The sequence below is a fragment of the Pelodiscus sinensis genome, chromosome 5 (genome assembly GCF_049634645.1).
Source record: "Pelodiscus sinensis isolate JC-2024 chromosome 5, ASM4963464v1, whole genome shotgun sequence".
Lineage (NCBI taxonomy): Eukaryota > Metazoa > Chordata > Testudines > Trionychidae > Pelodiscus > Pelodiscus sinensis.
This window is the reverse complement of record NC_134715.1, coordinates 112,762,535-112,778,356: the sequence shown is the minus strand read 5'-3', so window position 1 is coordinate 112,778,356 and position 15,822 is coordinate 112,762,535. Positions and strand designations below refer to the sequence as shown.

Below are 15,822 nucleotides of genomic sequence, written 5' to 3'. Positions count from 1 at the left end.
ATCTGTGGTCCAGCAGGAGCACATGTACTTAGACAACAGAGCCCAGGTATAGGGAGGTTGGGTCGTGGGACAGAGGCGGGGGGGGAGGGCTGCGGAGACTCAGCTGGGGGTTTGGGGGAGGGTGTGGAGGGGCAAGCGGTGCAGCACGGAGTTCTGGCCCACACGGCAAGGAGGGTACAGCTCTGGGCGCTTGAGGATAGCCCCAGCAGCAGCCAGGGAGAACTATCTCCAGATGTGGAGCTCTGACCCTAGCAGCAGCTACAGCCAGGCAGGCAGCAGCAGGGCTAGGCTGGAGCCCTACCTGGGGGCAGCAGGACAGCACAGACCATGTTGGGAGGAACCTTCCCTAGTCCAGCAAATCAGGGTGCCAGACAAGGGAGGTCCAACCTGTACTATGAAATCTAGAGGCGAGTGTCCCTCTCAGCATTAAAGTACATTCTGTTGTAAAGATATCCAAGCTGAAATTCGCTCCTTTGCAAATGAAATGCTTCTAGGGAGCTGGGATCCTTTTCACAAAGATAGCAGTCACGTGAATTTTTTCTTTCATCCCCCTACTTCCTGCCCTGAAGGGTACTAGTACTTGGTATGCCTGAACAATAATTTTCCCCTTCCAGTGAGATTTTGAACTACAATCTCTTCTTATCCTGAAAGTAAAGAGAAGATAAGCTAGCACAATAAATGTACAAATAAGATATTTGTTCTACTCTCTGCTAGGTATATGCACAAAAAAATGAAGGCGCAAAACCCAGGAAATCTAGTCTCAACGTTATTTCTAGACTTTAAAACAACAACAAGAGGACAGTTCTCTTTTTCTGTTTGTTTCTGTTGTGGTTTGTATTTATCCTGCAACATTTACTAGTCTATTTCAGAGGGTATGTCTACACTGCAAGCTTCTTTGAGAATAAGCTTTCCCGGAAGATATCTTCCGGAAAAGCTTATTTTGAAATAGAGCGTCCACACTACAGGGAAGCTTCAAAATTAGTCCAAGTCAGACTCCCCTAATGTGGACATGCTAGCTTGACTTAGAGCCCCAGGAGGCACTGGGGAGGAATAATTTTATAATGGCCTTGGTGAGAAGCTATTTCGACATAGCAGCAGTGGAGCCTCCATATACACCCTCCTCCAAAAAAGCTTTTTTGGAAAAGGGCTTATTCCTCATGGAATGAGGTATACCACCGTCGGAAAAAGCTGTCCATTATTTTGACTGTCAAAATAACACAACTGCAGCGTGGATGCTAATATTGTTTTTCCGGAACAACAGCCATTATTCCGAAAAAACGGTGCAGTGTAGACGCACCCATAGATTGAACCATCTTTTGTAATATACCAATTGCTTACTTCTTATGAGATCCTTCAAGTGTAAGGAACAATTCTACCCAGACATTTCTCATTAACCTATCACTGAAACACATATATTTAATCATGCAAGACAAATTACAGGCGCAATTTATGTCCAAAAGCTCTGTTCTTCAACTCTCACAGTGAGGTCTAAATGGGAGCAGCATGGCCTAGTGGACAACAGTGGATCAAGAATCAGGAGACCTGGGTTCTATTCCATGGCTTTACTGGCTAGCTATGAGTAACTTACTTACCTATGTGTCCCAGTTTCACCATCTGTAAATAGGGATAATGATACTCAGCTCCCCTGTAAAGCTCTATGAGGTGTGCAGATAAAGATTAGCATATAAGAACTGTATTTTTATGATCACCATGATTATGGAACACGCCAGCTGTGGTCTAGGCTATGAAATTTAACCCTAAGTATGGACTCAAACATGGGTGACAAAGCTATAGGCTGACAGGATTTACTACTAGCCACAGGCAAAAAAGCCATATTCAACACTGTCAGCTAACTGTATACACTGATACAAGGTCTTTTGCATAAATCATTGAGAAAAATACTGATTAGATAAATGAACTTTGCATATTGGGCTAATTGGTGACCACCTCTTTACAGCAATCAATATTTTGTCAGACACATATACTGTTTGCAACGCTAACTGCACCTAGCTGTGTAACTCCTATAGCACTAGAACTTTACACTAGGCATTAAGAGTTTACAGGGTTTTGGTGGGGACAGAAAAATAGGGGTCAGTTGGAAAAAAGCCCACTACTCTCCTCCCCAAGCTAAAACTTGAATGTGCAAGTCTGGGGGAAGAGAGGAGGGAAACAGATTAAGTACCTGATCAGACAATTCATTTCATATATTTTGCAACTCTCATTCAACTTATCATACCTAAACAACTTGATTCTGTTAATTGAAATTTTGTCTTTATGGCTTCTACTATAAGGTTTTGGGGCAGAGGCCATATCTTCCTCTGCCTGTTCTGTGTCAAGGACCTATGCTCAATTGGTTAACCAGAAAGGCAGCTTTTCTCTTTCTTTCACATCCAAATTTCAATAATTTGTTGGTCTCCAAATCCTGTTTGGTCCCCTCTATTCCCAGTGCACCCACTCCTCTGACTACCTGCAGTTAGAGCCACAAGATAGGTGAGGTAATATCTTTGGACAGGTCTACACTACGGGATTAAACTGAGTTAAATTATGTAACTCCAGCTACATAAGTAATAGAGTGAATTTATTGCAGTGACTACAACATGCTGGTTGATGGGAGACGCTCTTCTGCCAACTTTCCTTAAACTTCTTATTCTAGTGGAGTACTGGAGTCAATGGAAAAGCGATCTGTAGTCATTTCAACGGGCTTTTATTAGACCCACTAAATCAATCCCTGGGGGTCAACTGTCGTAGCATCAATCTCTCAGTAATGGAGACAAGCTATTTTTTTGGCCCAACCCCTGTTTGAGTCTCTTCTTTGGGTCAATGTAAGTATCATTTGACATAGTGAAGATGTGGATTCATCTTGTCTTGGGTGATATGGGAGATTAAAAAAAAGTAGTGTTTTATCAAACTTCTTGCACATAATAAGCCCTCTCATTTTAAGTTCTATGCTGTAATCCCAAAACTAGATTCCAAATTCAGCAGGTTGTATAGCCCTTCATATGACCATTACGCATTTAATCAGGAGTAAAATAATTGTCGACATTTAAAATGTTAAGCTTCATAATCAACATGTATTGCATTGGGATATAAGCGACTAGTTGCTCCCACCCACTTGCTGCCTCTGTCAGAGAGATAGCAAGGGAGAGGAACAAAAGCTGGTGCTAGGGGAGCTTTCTTAAAATCCGGTTCCCTCCAGCACCGTCTCCACGGGAGGGGGCACGGAAGGCAGAGGCACAGTGGCGGGGACGCTGTCTTGGCTCATGCCCAGTCCACCTCACTACACATCTGCCTCTTAATAAATTTAAGAGCCTAGTGGCTCTTAATACACTCAAAAGGCAGAGGCACAGTGGGGTGAGCTCCTGGGGCCGGGAGCTAACTCCGCTGTGGCTCTGCAGTTTCCCCCCTTATCAACTAACCGAGTAGTCGATGGAAATTCTATCAACTATTGGATTAGCTAATTAAACTCAATTTAACATTCCTTGTATTGCATTGAACTAAGACAGTTAAACTTTGCTCAGAGCTATAGTTGTTTGTGGACATCTAGACACATGGCATTGGCTTATCCTTTGTTCGTGTATGGACAGGGCTACACAGCCATGAAGGGCAAGAGACTGTGTCTCAAAATAAAAGTTTACCTTTTGGAACACAAGTCTCCTAAGACAAGATGGCAGTCTCCTAAGACACCCCAAATGGACCCAAATTAGGTTCTGACAAATATTGCAAAATCATCTAACCTTCCTGTACCTGTGATCTTGTATTGTCCTAAAACCTTGGTCTATCCAAGGATGTGATATTGTTAAACCACATTTAGGTCTTAACTACACAGCAAGACAAAAGTGTAAAAGAAAAATCTTCAAAAAAGAGCGTCAATATTTTAATCTTGAACTTATCTATTCATCAAGCTGCATGTTAAGTTTAATTCTAATGCCACCTATGCTAAAAAAATTGCTGCAATGTGGGGTTCGGTTATAACACTAGTTTCCAGCATTTAAAATACTCTGTCTTGCTATAAGGACAATTTCAAATTATTTAGGTATCGTTCCCAAATCCTGCAGAGTTCAAAGAACCCCAACGTGATCAGGAAATGGGATTTGCTCCTATTTCCAGTGCTAGATTCAACCACTAGAAATATATCTGACATTATACTGCTGTACAACTAAAGTCTCCATTATACGCCACCACCACTTCACAGGCAGGGCTCTGCAAGTCTGAGGAAGGAAATTATAGCTTCCTCTGATGTACAACTCAATTCACAATAAAAAACTTTGCTTTTAAGTGTGAGTTAACAGAGCACAAAAAACAACCACCCCACACTGTTAGAGGGAAACAGGCTTTTCTGACCTGAGCAGCTCTGATCAGAGGTTTTAGAAAACTAAATCAAGCAGTCTCACTTCTGAGTCCAGTTCATGCATGAAAAGTTTCATTCCAAAGGCTCAGTCATGGCTAATAAGAACATCCGATTAAACTAAAAACTGTGCTAGGATATTATGATCCCTCACCCCGGCTGGGAGCAGGGGCAGAATCTATACTTGATTTTTAAAATAAATTTACAAACCTCAATTTTCACAGTAGTTTTGTCACAAAAAATTGTTTGGATATCTTACATTTAAAAAAAAGGGATGAGGCATCAAAAAAAGCATATGCCAAGTGTTCTCAATCTACTCTAATTAATCTCCTTTACACCCATTACAGTACATAAAGCTAATTCACAATATGGAGTTTAACAGAAATATATGACATGATGCATCATGTCCATTGGATTATTAGTATGGAGGAGTTAGGGTTTAACTCATGAGTTAGGGTGTCATGAGTTTAATTTGCATTCATAACTGCAGCAGAAAGTTAAAAAAAGTACATCACACCACACTTAAAATGAGCCTTCTGCACAGTCTCCTGAAAAGTGAAGTGTGGCACAGAAAGAATGTTTTGCCTTGTCAGTGTGGAAGTATTTTCCAGTAATTTGTGAGAGGAAAAATTCTCAACCTGGAGAGAATATAAGTTTTCACTGAAGAGTGAGCTTTTATAAAATGACTGATCTTTTACTTATGTAACAAAACAGTACCATGGCTAAATAAAGTTTCTGGCTTAGCTGCTAGTACTTTTGGAAAGCAGTTTTCCATATAGAGTTAGCAATAAACTATGCAGAAATGGGGAGGAAAGAAAATGGCAGTAAAGGACAATTAGCTATCTTCTTCACTATATTCTAAGATCATGTAATTTATCAGGAATAATATATTTATAGCTAACCTCAGTTTAATCAAGAAAGTCTTGTTTTACAATAACATTTAAGAACAATTCAGTATTAATTTAAGATGTGTATCTAATAGCCAAATTATTTTATAGTATGGGAACTTTATTTCAGTTTGCACAACTTCCATGTCCTCTCACAGCTACCTGGAAACCTTCTAGTATATCTGAATATCAAAAATACTAAAATAAAATCAATTTCACTGGCACTCTCTCAAAAACTTTTCAAATTCACATTTTTAAATACACCATATACAAAAAAATTTTTTTTTCTACTGCTTTCAACATTCCCAAAAAGGCTAGGGGATCCCCTACAGAAAATCTCAGCTCCCAATATTAGCTGAACAGCTTATGTAGCCATTCCATTAGCTTTGTATTGTCCATTCAAGTATTTTCACACACTGATGTGTCTTATCTACATAGGAGTTTAAAAACTGTAAAAAAAAAAAAATTTTTACTCATGTTGAACTGCTACCTTAAGGGAATACAGTCACTTTCCACCAAAACACCCCCCACACAACAAATTCAAAGAAATTGTGCATACAAACCTGTCCATTAAGAAGAGTATAGAAGATACTGCCATAGTTCCTGCTATTTTAGTCCAGATTTGAAAGTCAGCTGCAAGTGTCCTTGAAATGGTTCAGTATCCATTCAGTCAAATCCACACAGCTAAAGATTTAATGTTCTACCTTCACAGAACACTGCCAGAGTCAAGGAACTCTAAACTACTCAGTAATTGTCACTGTATCAACAGGAAAAAGGAAGCACACACGAACAGCGTATTCATCAAAGGGTGGGGAAAAAGCAGAAAGTCAGGTAGGTAGACACACCTTTTGAAATCAGCTGCATACAAACTCAAATTACAGTCTCCTTTCTGGCCACGTGTACAGTATTGTGTCCATAGTAGAGTTGTCAATCTTAGAAATAAAACCTTATAAAAATGAGATTTCCTAATTTGGCAGCTTTTCAAACGTGTACATAGCGGCTACGTCTAGATTGCATCCCTTTTTCGTAAAAGGGATGCAAATTAGACGTATCGCAATTGCTAATGAAGCGGGGATTTAAATCTCCCCCGCTCCATTAGCATAAAAATAGCTGCTGCTTTTTTTTCGGCACGGAGCTTTGCCGGAAAAAAGCGCCAGTCTAGACGCGGAAAATAAAGGCTTTTCCGAAAGATTCCCTGAACTCTGTCCCCACTGGCACCCTGTCCCCTGCTGCAGAACCCTGTCCTCTGCCCTCCCAGCACCCTGTTCCCTCTCCCCTGCCCCCAGCCACAGAACTGACCCCACAAAATGTATAATTATAAATGCTTCATTTTAGATGTAAATAGCATGAATAAAAAACAGATCATTTATTTCATAACTATAAACACGTGATTTTAATTTTATACATCACAATTTAAAAATAAAGTGTTTATCACAGTGTGTAAGTAAGGGTTGGGGATAGCAAGCGATGGACAGGAGGAGAATAAAGAGGGCAGGGCTTCAAGGAAGGGGCGGGGCGGTAGATCTTCGCCTGTTCTGAGATTTTAAAAGTGATCTTCGGTGTAAAAAGGTTGGAGACCACTGCTGTAGGTAATGGAAACCACTTCAATCCCGAGTGTGTGGCAGCACTCTAAGCATCCTTAGTACCAGCATATAAGAGAAGGATGGTGTTTTGGTTTCTTTTGGAATTTTTGCCAATATGGAAATTGCACTGTGACCCAGGAACCCCCCTGATGTCAAATGGCACAATTCACAGCTCTCCCTCTTCTTTGAGAGACCCTTTAAAGTACAGGTTGGACCTCGCTGGTCTGGCACCCTCAGGCACTGAGCTGTCCCAAACCAGGGAATTTGTCAGTGCGCCTGTTTGATGCTCTTCTCTCAGGCTTCTTTCCCTTGGGCTCGCTGCCCTGCCACTGGCCTCGCTAATGCTGGCCTGGCATGGACTCCTCACACTGCCCAAAGGTCTCCTGGAGTTCCCAGCTGGGACAGCTAAGCTGCTGCTGCCATATGCTGCTCCCTCGAGTTCCCAAGCTAGGGCCATCCAGCCACCGCCATTCCCACTGCCACTGGGAGTTCCAAGGCCAGAACACAAGAACGGCCGTACTGGGTCAGACCAAAGGTCCATCTAGCCCAGAAGCCTGTCTGCCGACAGTGGCCAGTATCAGGTGCCCCAGAGAGGGTGGACCGAAGACAATGATCAAGCGATTTGTCTCCTGCCATCCTTCTCCAGCCTCTGACAAACAGAGGCCAAGGACACCATTTTATCCCGTAGCTAATAGCCTTTTATGGACCTAACCTCCATGAAATTATCTAACTTTTCATTAAACTCTATTATAGTCCTAGCCTTCACAGCCTCCTCTGGCAAGGAGTTCCACAGGTTGACTACATGCTATGTGAAGAAGAAGAACTTTCTTTTATTAGTTTTAAACCTGCTATCCATTAATTTCATTTGGTGTCCTCTAGTTCTTCTATTTAGGGAACTAATAAATAACTTTTCTTTATCTGCCCTCTCCACACCACTCATGATTTTATATATCTCTATCATATCCCCCCCCCCCCCCAGTCTCCTCTTTTCTAAACTGAAAAGTCACAGTCACTTTAACCTTTCCTCCTATGGGACCCATTCCAAACCCCTAATCATTTTAGTTGCCCTTTTCTGAACCCTTTCCAAGGCCAAAATATCTTTTTTGAGGTGAGGAGACCACATCTGTACACAGTATTCAAGATGTGGGAGTACCATAGTTTTATACAGGGCCAGTAAGATATTCTGGGTCTTATTTTCTATCCCTTTCTTAATAATTCCTAGCATCCTATTTGCCTTTTTGACCGCCATTGCACACTGTGTGGAAGTTTTCAGAGAACTGTCCACAATAACTCCAAGATCCCTTTCCTGATTTGTCGTAGCCAAATTAGCCCCCATCATACTGTACGTATAGTTGGGGTTATTTTTCCCCAATGTGCATTACTTTACACTTATCCACATTAAATTTCATTTGCCATTTTGTTGCCCAATCACTCAGTTTGGTGAGATCTTCTTGGAGTCCCTCACAGTCTGCTTCTATCTTGACTATCCTAAACAGTTTGGTAACATCTGCAAACTTTACCACTTCACTGCTTACCCCTTTCTCTAGATCATTTATGAGTAAGTTGGAAAGGATTGGTCCCAGGACTGACCCTTGGCGGACACCACTAGTTACCCCTCTCCATTCTGAAAATTTACCATTTATTCCTATCCTTTGTTTCCTGTCTTTTAACCAGTTCTCAATCCAAGAAAGGACCTTCCCTCTTATCCCATGGCAATGTAATTTACACAAGAGCCTTTGGTGAGGGGCCTTGTCAAAGGCTTTCTGAAAATCTAAGTATACTATATCTACTGGATCCCCCTTGTCCGCATGTTTGTTAACCCCTTCAAAGAACTCTAACAGATTAGTAAGACAGGATTTCCCTTTACAGAAACCATGTTGATTTTTGTCCAACAAATTATGTTCTTCTACATGCTTCACAATTCTATTCTTTACTATTATTTCAACTAATTTGCCCAGTACTGAAGTTAGACTTCCCGGTCTGTAATTGCTAGGATTGTCTCCAGAGTCCTTTTTAAATATTGGTGTCACGTTGGCTACCTTCCAGTCATTAGGTATGGAAGCCAATTTAAGGGATAGGTTACAAACCACAAATAATAGCTCAGCAATTTCCTATTTGAGTTCTTTTAGAACCCTTGGATGAATGCCATCCGGTCCCGGAGATTTGTTAACATTAAGTTTTTCTATTTGTTCCAAAACCTCCTCTAATGACACTTCAATCCGGGACAGTTCCTCAGATTCATCACCCACAAAGGACGGTGAAGATTTGGGAATCTCCCCCATGTCCTCAGCCGTGAAGACTGAAGCAAATAAATCATTTAGTTTCCCCATAATGGCTTTATCATCCTTGACTGCTCCTTTTATAGCTTGATCATCTAGAGGACCCACAGGTTTTTTAGCAGGCTTCCTGCTTCTAATGTATTTAAAAAACATTATTTCTTTGAGTTTTTGGCTAGCTGTTCCTCAAAATCTTTTTTTGCTTTTATTACATTTTTACACTTGATTTGACAGTGTTTATGTTCCTTTCTATTTATCTCACTAGGATTGGACTTCCACTTCTTAAAAGATACCTTTTTGTCCCTCACTGCTTCTATTGCATGGTGGTTAAGCCACGGTGACTCTTTTTTAGGTCTCTTGCTATGTTTTTTAATTTGGGGTGTACATTTAAGTTGGGCCTCTATTATGGTGGTCTTCAAAAAGTTTCCATGCAGCTTTCAGGGATTTGGCTCTAATCACTATGCCTTTTAATTTCTGTTTAACTAACCAGGATCACACGCCAGGATCACCCCATCACACTGGTCCACTGCCAGGGCTACCCTCTTCTGACGCTCCCACTTCCACCACAGGTTCCACAGTTGCGGCTGCCCAATCCAACTCTGCTGCCATCCTGGGATTCCTAGCTGGGGCCGCTCAGTCACGGTCAGCACTGCTGCTATGGAAAGGGAGAAGGGGAGTCCTCAGCGGGGCTGCCTGTCATGGGAAGCCCTGCTGCAACTGGGGCTGAGACTCCCAGGCCACCTGACCCAGCTGACACTAGGGGTTCCTTGGCTAGGGTGAGAGCTCCCCCAGCTACTGCCTTGTCTAGCCACTGATGGCCCAGCTGGGGCTCCCCGACCTCATGTTCTCTTAGCTGGCTCCCGCTCCCACCTCCAGTGCTCTTTGGTCCAGCAACGCCCATAGCCCTGATGGACCACGGATGTTGCCAGACCAGAAAGAGTCCTGAATGTGGGAGGTTCAACCTGTAGTTGAAAGCTTTTATCATGACCACATCCCTTCCTTGAGGTTCTACTCTCTCCATTCCCCTCCTCTCCATCATTTGCAGTATCCAGCCTTTACTCACTGTCACTGAGTTGAGACAGGGCGTGTGGGCTCTGGGATGGGAATGAGGGATTTGAGTGTTGAAAGAAGTGAGAGGTGCAAGCTCTGGGAGGGAATTTGGATGCAGGAGGAAAAGGTGAAGGAGGAGATACTGGCTTGGGGAGGGGGCTCCAGGCTGGAGAGCGTTGGGATCAGATGGAGGCTTGGGGTACTGAGCAAGCTGTAGACTTGTGGATATTGGAGTGCAGGAGTTTGGGTTGGAGTATATGAGGGACTCAGGATGGGGGGTTGGGTATATGATGGGATCAGGTTTGCGGTGTGTGGGTGGTGCAGGAGTGTTGTGGCACAAGATTGTGTAGCCTGCTCATTTTTGACACCTCATTAATATGTATAATTTGTTATGAATATGTAGTAGCTGTTAGGAATGTTAATATAGAAGTTTCTAGGAACGTTGCACACGGCACGCAAATAGCTGCACGTCACACTGTGCTGCTGCACATGGCACGCTGATCCAGGCTGTTACAGCTTGTTTAATCAAAGCACCCAATCAGGGACCCTTGTTTTCCTGTACAGGGTCCAATGATTGTAAAGATAAAGATCATGAATATTTATGAGAAGGGTGCTTTGAAGGCCTGGCTTACAGTTGTCTGTGTTCGTTCCTGCCACCATTGTCCCTGCTTGTCTCCTGTCTGTTTATGTTAATCTATAGTTAGTTAGGGTTAGCTAGATTTCGTCATCGAGTGTCCCCGTCGGTTCACCGCACCAGCGGCCGGGTATTTGTCCGTGATGGGAGCGTCGAGTCTAGCTAGTCAGGTTTTGTTTCCAGGTATTATTATTCCAGGTAGCTGTCTATCATTGGTTCCTGCTGAAGAGCAGAAGCCACCTGAAGATCAGCGCCAGGCAAGTCTCCACCGGTGATTCCTGCGCCTAGGAGCGGAAGGCCCCAGACGAGGATCATCACCACCTGCCTGCACCATTCCCGTCCCCAGGGTCTCGAAGGGATCACCTCTCTGTTCCTCGCTGAGGGCTCGGAAGGAGCCTAAGGCTTGAGGTCGAGAGCACTGCAGAGGGTCACCGCTGCGAGGGATCTCCTCCTTGTCTTTCACCAGAGGCTTTCAATTAGCCAAAGGTTTGAGAGACAGGAGCTTCTCACCCCTTGTCAACTACTGGACTGTGTAATCATTGTATTTTGTGTAACCTTGTGTTTGTGGGGTACTTTTCTATCTTCTTTCCTTCTTGAGGTTGGGATAACAAGTGTTTACCTGTTTTTCCTTGTTGTGCTTTTAAAACTTTTACAATATACGGTTTGGCCCTTTTAAAGTGAGTCACGTTTTCATTTACTGCAGCATTCTTGGGACAGCAAACACCTATGATAGATGAGGTCTGGTGTTGACTGCAACTTCCACTGAGGTTTTAATAACGTAAATCAGATGCAAATTTAGGCCTTAGTTATCCTCAGTGCAACAACTGGGGATGTGAAGTGCAGGAGTTTGCGGATGTGGGGGGCTCAGGGCAGAGGGTTCAGGTGTATGATGGGCTCAGGTTTGGGGTATGTGGGGGATGCCTGGGTGTTATGATGCTGCAGCCGGATGTGGGCTTGGCCCCAATTGGGGGCTTGTGGCCAGGCTTCATCTTTAAATAAAATATTATGCCGAACACAAAACGTTTCAACATCATCTTTATTTATGGCGAGGAACATATTTTGGGTCAGGGAGCCACTGACTCTCAGAAAAATCAGTCAGGGACCACACAAGTGAGATGCAAAAAACCAACCCCTCCAAAAAGCCCCAATCCTCACTGCTGTAGCCCCAACAGAGGCTATGTCTAGACTGCAGGGTTCTTTCGGAAGAAGCTTTTCCAAAAGAGATTTTTCAAAAAACTTCTTCTAAAAGAGTGTCCATACTGCTCATGCGCATAGAAAAAGTGATCTGCTTTTTTGAAAGATAGCATCCACACTGGACACTATCTTGCATTTCAGCTGTGATTACCAAGGCTCACAGAGCCGCGGCGAGCCCCGCTCGCCAGCCGCGCTGTCCAGCGATCTGAGCAGGCGCAGATCATTCTTCACAGATCGCCCAAACCTGGCTCTTTTAGGTTGTAATCCACTCGCCACGGGCGAGTATATTACATAGATTGTTGAGCCCTGGTAATTACTATGGCCAGAGTGGCCACCAGGGCACCTCTGCTTTTTCCTTTCCTCTTCCTTTCCTCTTCTTCTGAAAGAACTCCCTCTTCCGTGTTCACACACGCCTTTTTCCAAAAGAGCTCTTTCAGAAAAAGACTTCTTCCTCGTAGAAAGTGGATACCAATGTCAGAAAAACCACTCCATTCTTTCGATTATAAGTCACAAAAATGCAATTGTAGTGTGGATGTAACTGGAGGTTTTTTTGGAAAAACAGCTGGTTTTTCCTGAATAAAAAAAAACAAAAAACACACACACACACCTCTGTAGCGTAGACATGCCCAGACACACCTCACTCCCCTGGCACTCCAGCCCCACGGGCAGGGGCGGGAAAGAGTGTAGGTACGTCTGAGCTTCAAGGCCTCAGGCCAGATTAATTCTTCTGGGGTTACAAGGTTAGTGGATTTTGTGCCTCCCCGCCCCCCCCCCCCCCATGCTCTAGGGTGGGGCAAAAAGTGAGGGATCCATTGTGCAGGATAGAGCTGCCAATGAGTGGGATACGGATGCAGAATCTGGGTGGGATGTAGGGTCCAGGAGCAAGCTGTAGTAAGTGTCTAGCCAGGAGGGAGGGGAAAGGAACAGGGTGCTGGTGAGCATCTGGCTAGCAGGCAAGGCGCTGGGTGGGTGTCTAGCCAACAGAGAGGAGGCAGTAGCAGCTTAATCGGTACCTTGAGGGGGAGGGGGGGGTTCAGGGACAAGTATCTCTCGGGAGGGATCTGCAGGCAGTACTGGAAGAAATGCACATGAAGCTCCTTCAAGAAATCCGGCTGCTCTGGATCCGCCACTGCCATCTTAAAACCCCGCTTCCCTGAACCTGCCTCCCTGGTGTACGGGGGGAAGGAAGGCAAGACAAGAAAGTGTGCACGCACTGGGGAGGAGGGAGAGTGCGCGCGTGCTTCCTGAGAAGCCAGATCTGGCACGAAGCTGCAGGACTTCTACCTCCCCCCACTGCCGCAGGAATCTGGCTTTGGCTCCAATTTTGCAAGGGGCAGGAGACTGTAGCGCCACCGTGGGCTCCTCACTGTGAGTGAGAGGGAATATAAGGAGGTTGGGAACATTGCATGGAGATCAACTAGTTGGTGACCACTGGCAAGACTGCATAAAATGCTTTATTAAATCGGTTGTAAAATCTTCTACTGAACCAACTTCTGTTGTTGGGGGAGACAAGTTTGAGACATTTAGTATAAGTTCTACCCAGAGCCAAGCAGGGCACATACGCTATCGGAGATATCAAAGCGCATCCAATGTTAGTTGTACATGTAGGCCGTAAAAAGGAAAAAAAAGCAAAACAAACAGTCAACAATTCATTGTAGGAAAGAACAGCCCAATACAATGCTGGGATGAGAACGTCACATTTGTTCTGGCAGAAGTATTTGCCTTCCAACGGGCACTGCCAATCTGCAGGTTCTTTTAGCAATCAACAGATAACAATTACACAACCTTCATTGTAAACCTGCTCACTGGCAATAACGACTGACCTGACTCTCACATATAGGCTACCACAATTTATTATTGACCAGCATCAAAAGTTTATTTTTGTTATAATGGGAATCATAGAACACTAGAACTGGAAGGGAGCTCGAGAGGTCATAGAGTCCAGTCCCTTGCCCTCATAGCAGGACCCAGTACTGTCTAGATCATCCCTGATAGACAACTATCTAACCTGCTCTAAAGTATCTCCAGAGATGGAGATTCCACAACCTCTCTAGGCAACTTATTTCAGTGTTTAAACCACCCTGACAGGAAGTTTTTCCTAATGTCCAACCTAAATCTCCCTTGCTACCATTTAAGCCCATTGCTTTGGGTACGTCTAGAATACATGCCTCTGGCGACACAAGTATGTAGATTATACTACCCGGCATAGGAAAATGAAGTGGCAATTTAAATAATCACCGCTTCGTTTGAAGTTTAAACAGCTGCCGCGCTGAGCCGATCAGCTGTTTGTCAGCTCAGCGAGGTAGTCTGGACGCTCCGTGGTTGACATCCAAGGCATTTGTCGACCTCCCAGGTATGCCTCCTGGGATGAGGCATACCCGGGAGGTCGACAAATGCCTTTGATGTTGACCGCGGAGCGTCCAGACTACTGCACTGAGCGGACAAACAGCTGATCGGCTCAGCGTGGCAGCCATTTAAACTTAAATGAAGCGGCGATTATTTAAATCGCCGCTTCATTTTCCTATGCCAGGTAGTCTAATCTACATACTTGTGTCACCAGAGGCATGTATTCTAGATGTACCCTTCTTGTCCTAATCTTACATTCGGTCACCTTTACCTACCCATGGATGAATATGGACAAGCATGTGGGGATGAGAAATTTCAATTAGACTTCCCGTTTAGGAGACTGTTTCCAAAAGAAAAGCAATCCCCTCGCACCCACTACTTCTCTGAGCACATCACTTTTGGGAAGATTGATGCTTCGGAGGCCCATCTTCCGGCATTCAATTTAGCGGATCTAGTAATGACCCACTAAATTGAACAGTGGGGCTGCCCCCATCAAGCCCAGAATGTCACAGTCGTGAGTGTTAGAAAAAAAGCCTGCCCCCCCCCCCAAGTAAAAAGTTTGGCCAGGCCACTCTTGCTATAGTGGGCTGCAGTACTCCTTGGGAGAAACCGGACACAACCTTCCTGCATACCATTGCATTTAGAAAATAGCCTCAGACTCTCCCACCCGTCACCTTGTAATGAGAACTGCAGGGCTTACCTGGTCTCATGAAACCTGCACAGTTTCAGTCCAACTCCTGGGACACAGACCTCTCACTTGGTGACCATTGGGCCATATATGGTAATATGCAAGCGCAGGAAAGCGATGTGCAGATTTGGGGCTAAATACCCATCGCACAGTTTTCTCGAGGAGGTCTTCACAACACACATACTGCCGTACGTGTACCTTCCTGTATACTTCAAAGCACTGCCGGCCTGATCTACCAACCAGCCACCTTCCCCGACTCTCAGGCGTAACCAAGGCCTTTGCAACCGAACCGATATCTTTGAAATGTTCCGTGTGCTGTGTAAGTTGGTATGTATGATTTGATTTTCTTTGTTGTATAAGCTTAGTGTTGTAGTTGTTTTGGGCAGCGTTTGTAGTTATCACTTATTTAATTAGTGTAGCTGGATATTGTTAGAATGGAGACTATTCCCCTCGCCATTCCCATCCTTATATCTGACACGTTTAACTAGAAATCGTAGAATATAATAAATACTGTAAATTCATTATTAACACTGTCTATTAAAAATCTCAGAATAAATACTATAAATTCATCACTGTTATAAATAAATATTTTTATTTGATAAAACGGTCCACCTGGTTCTGTCCTTCCCCCCTTGGGTATGCATCAGACCTGTGATTTTCGCGACAGTGAGTAGGAAGGGAAGTCGATAGGAGAGTTTCTTCCCAACTCCCACTGTGAGACCACTCCAGAAAAATCAATGCAAGGTAGATTCATGTAGCTGAAGTTGCATATCTTTATCTTACATCGATTTTCTCTGCCAGTGAAGACCTGGCCTCTAT

The 15,822-nt window shown here is 44.0% G+C and overlaps 1 protein-coding gene across 7 annotated transcripts in view; it reads right to left on the bottom strand.

Annotated features, from left to right (window-relative positions):
• The window catches only part of TBC1D14 (TBC1 domain family member 14), a 114,959-nt gene that overhangs the window by 59,634 nt on the left and 39,503 nt on the right, over positions 1-15,822 (bottom strand). The window contains exon 1 of one of the 7 annotated variants that reach the window (XM_025187325.2): positions 5,796-6,388. The exons of the other annotated variants lie outside the window; for them this stretch is intronic. Within the exon in view, the coding sequence (XP_025043110.2) occupies positions 5,796-5,830 (35 nt within the window). The 5' untranslated portion in view covers positions 5,831-6,388. Of the gene's footprint in view, positions 1-5,795; positions 6,389-15,822 lie in introns of those variants that run through there. 7 annotated transcript variants of the gene reach the window in all.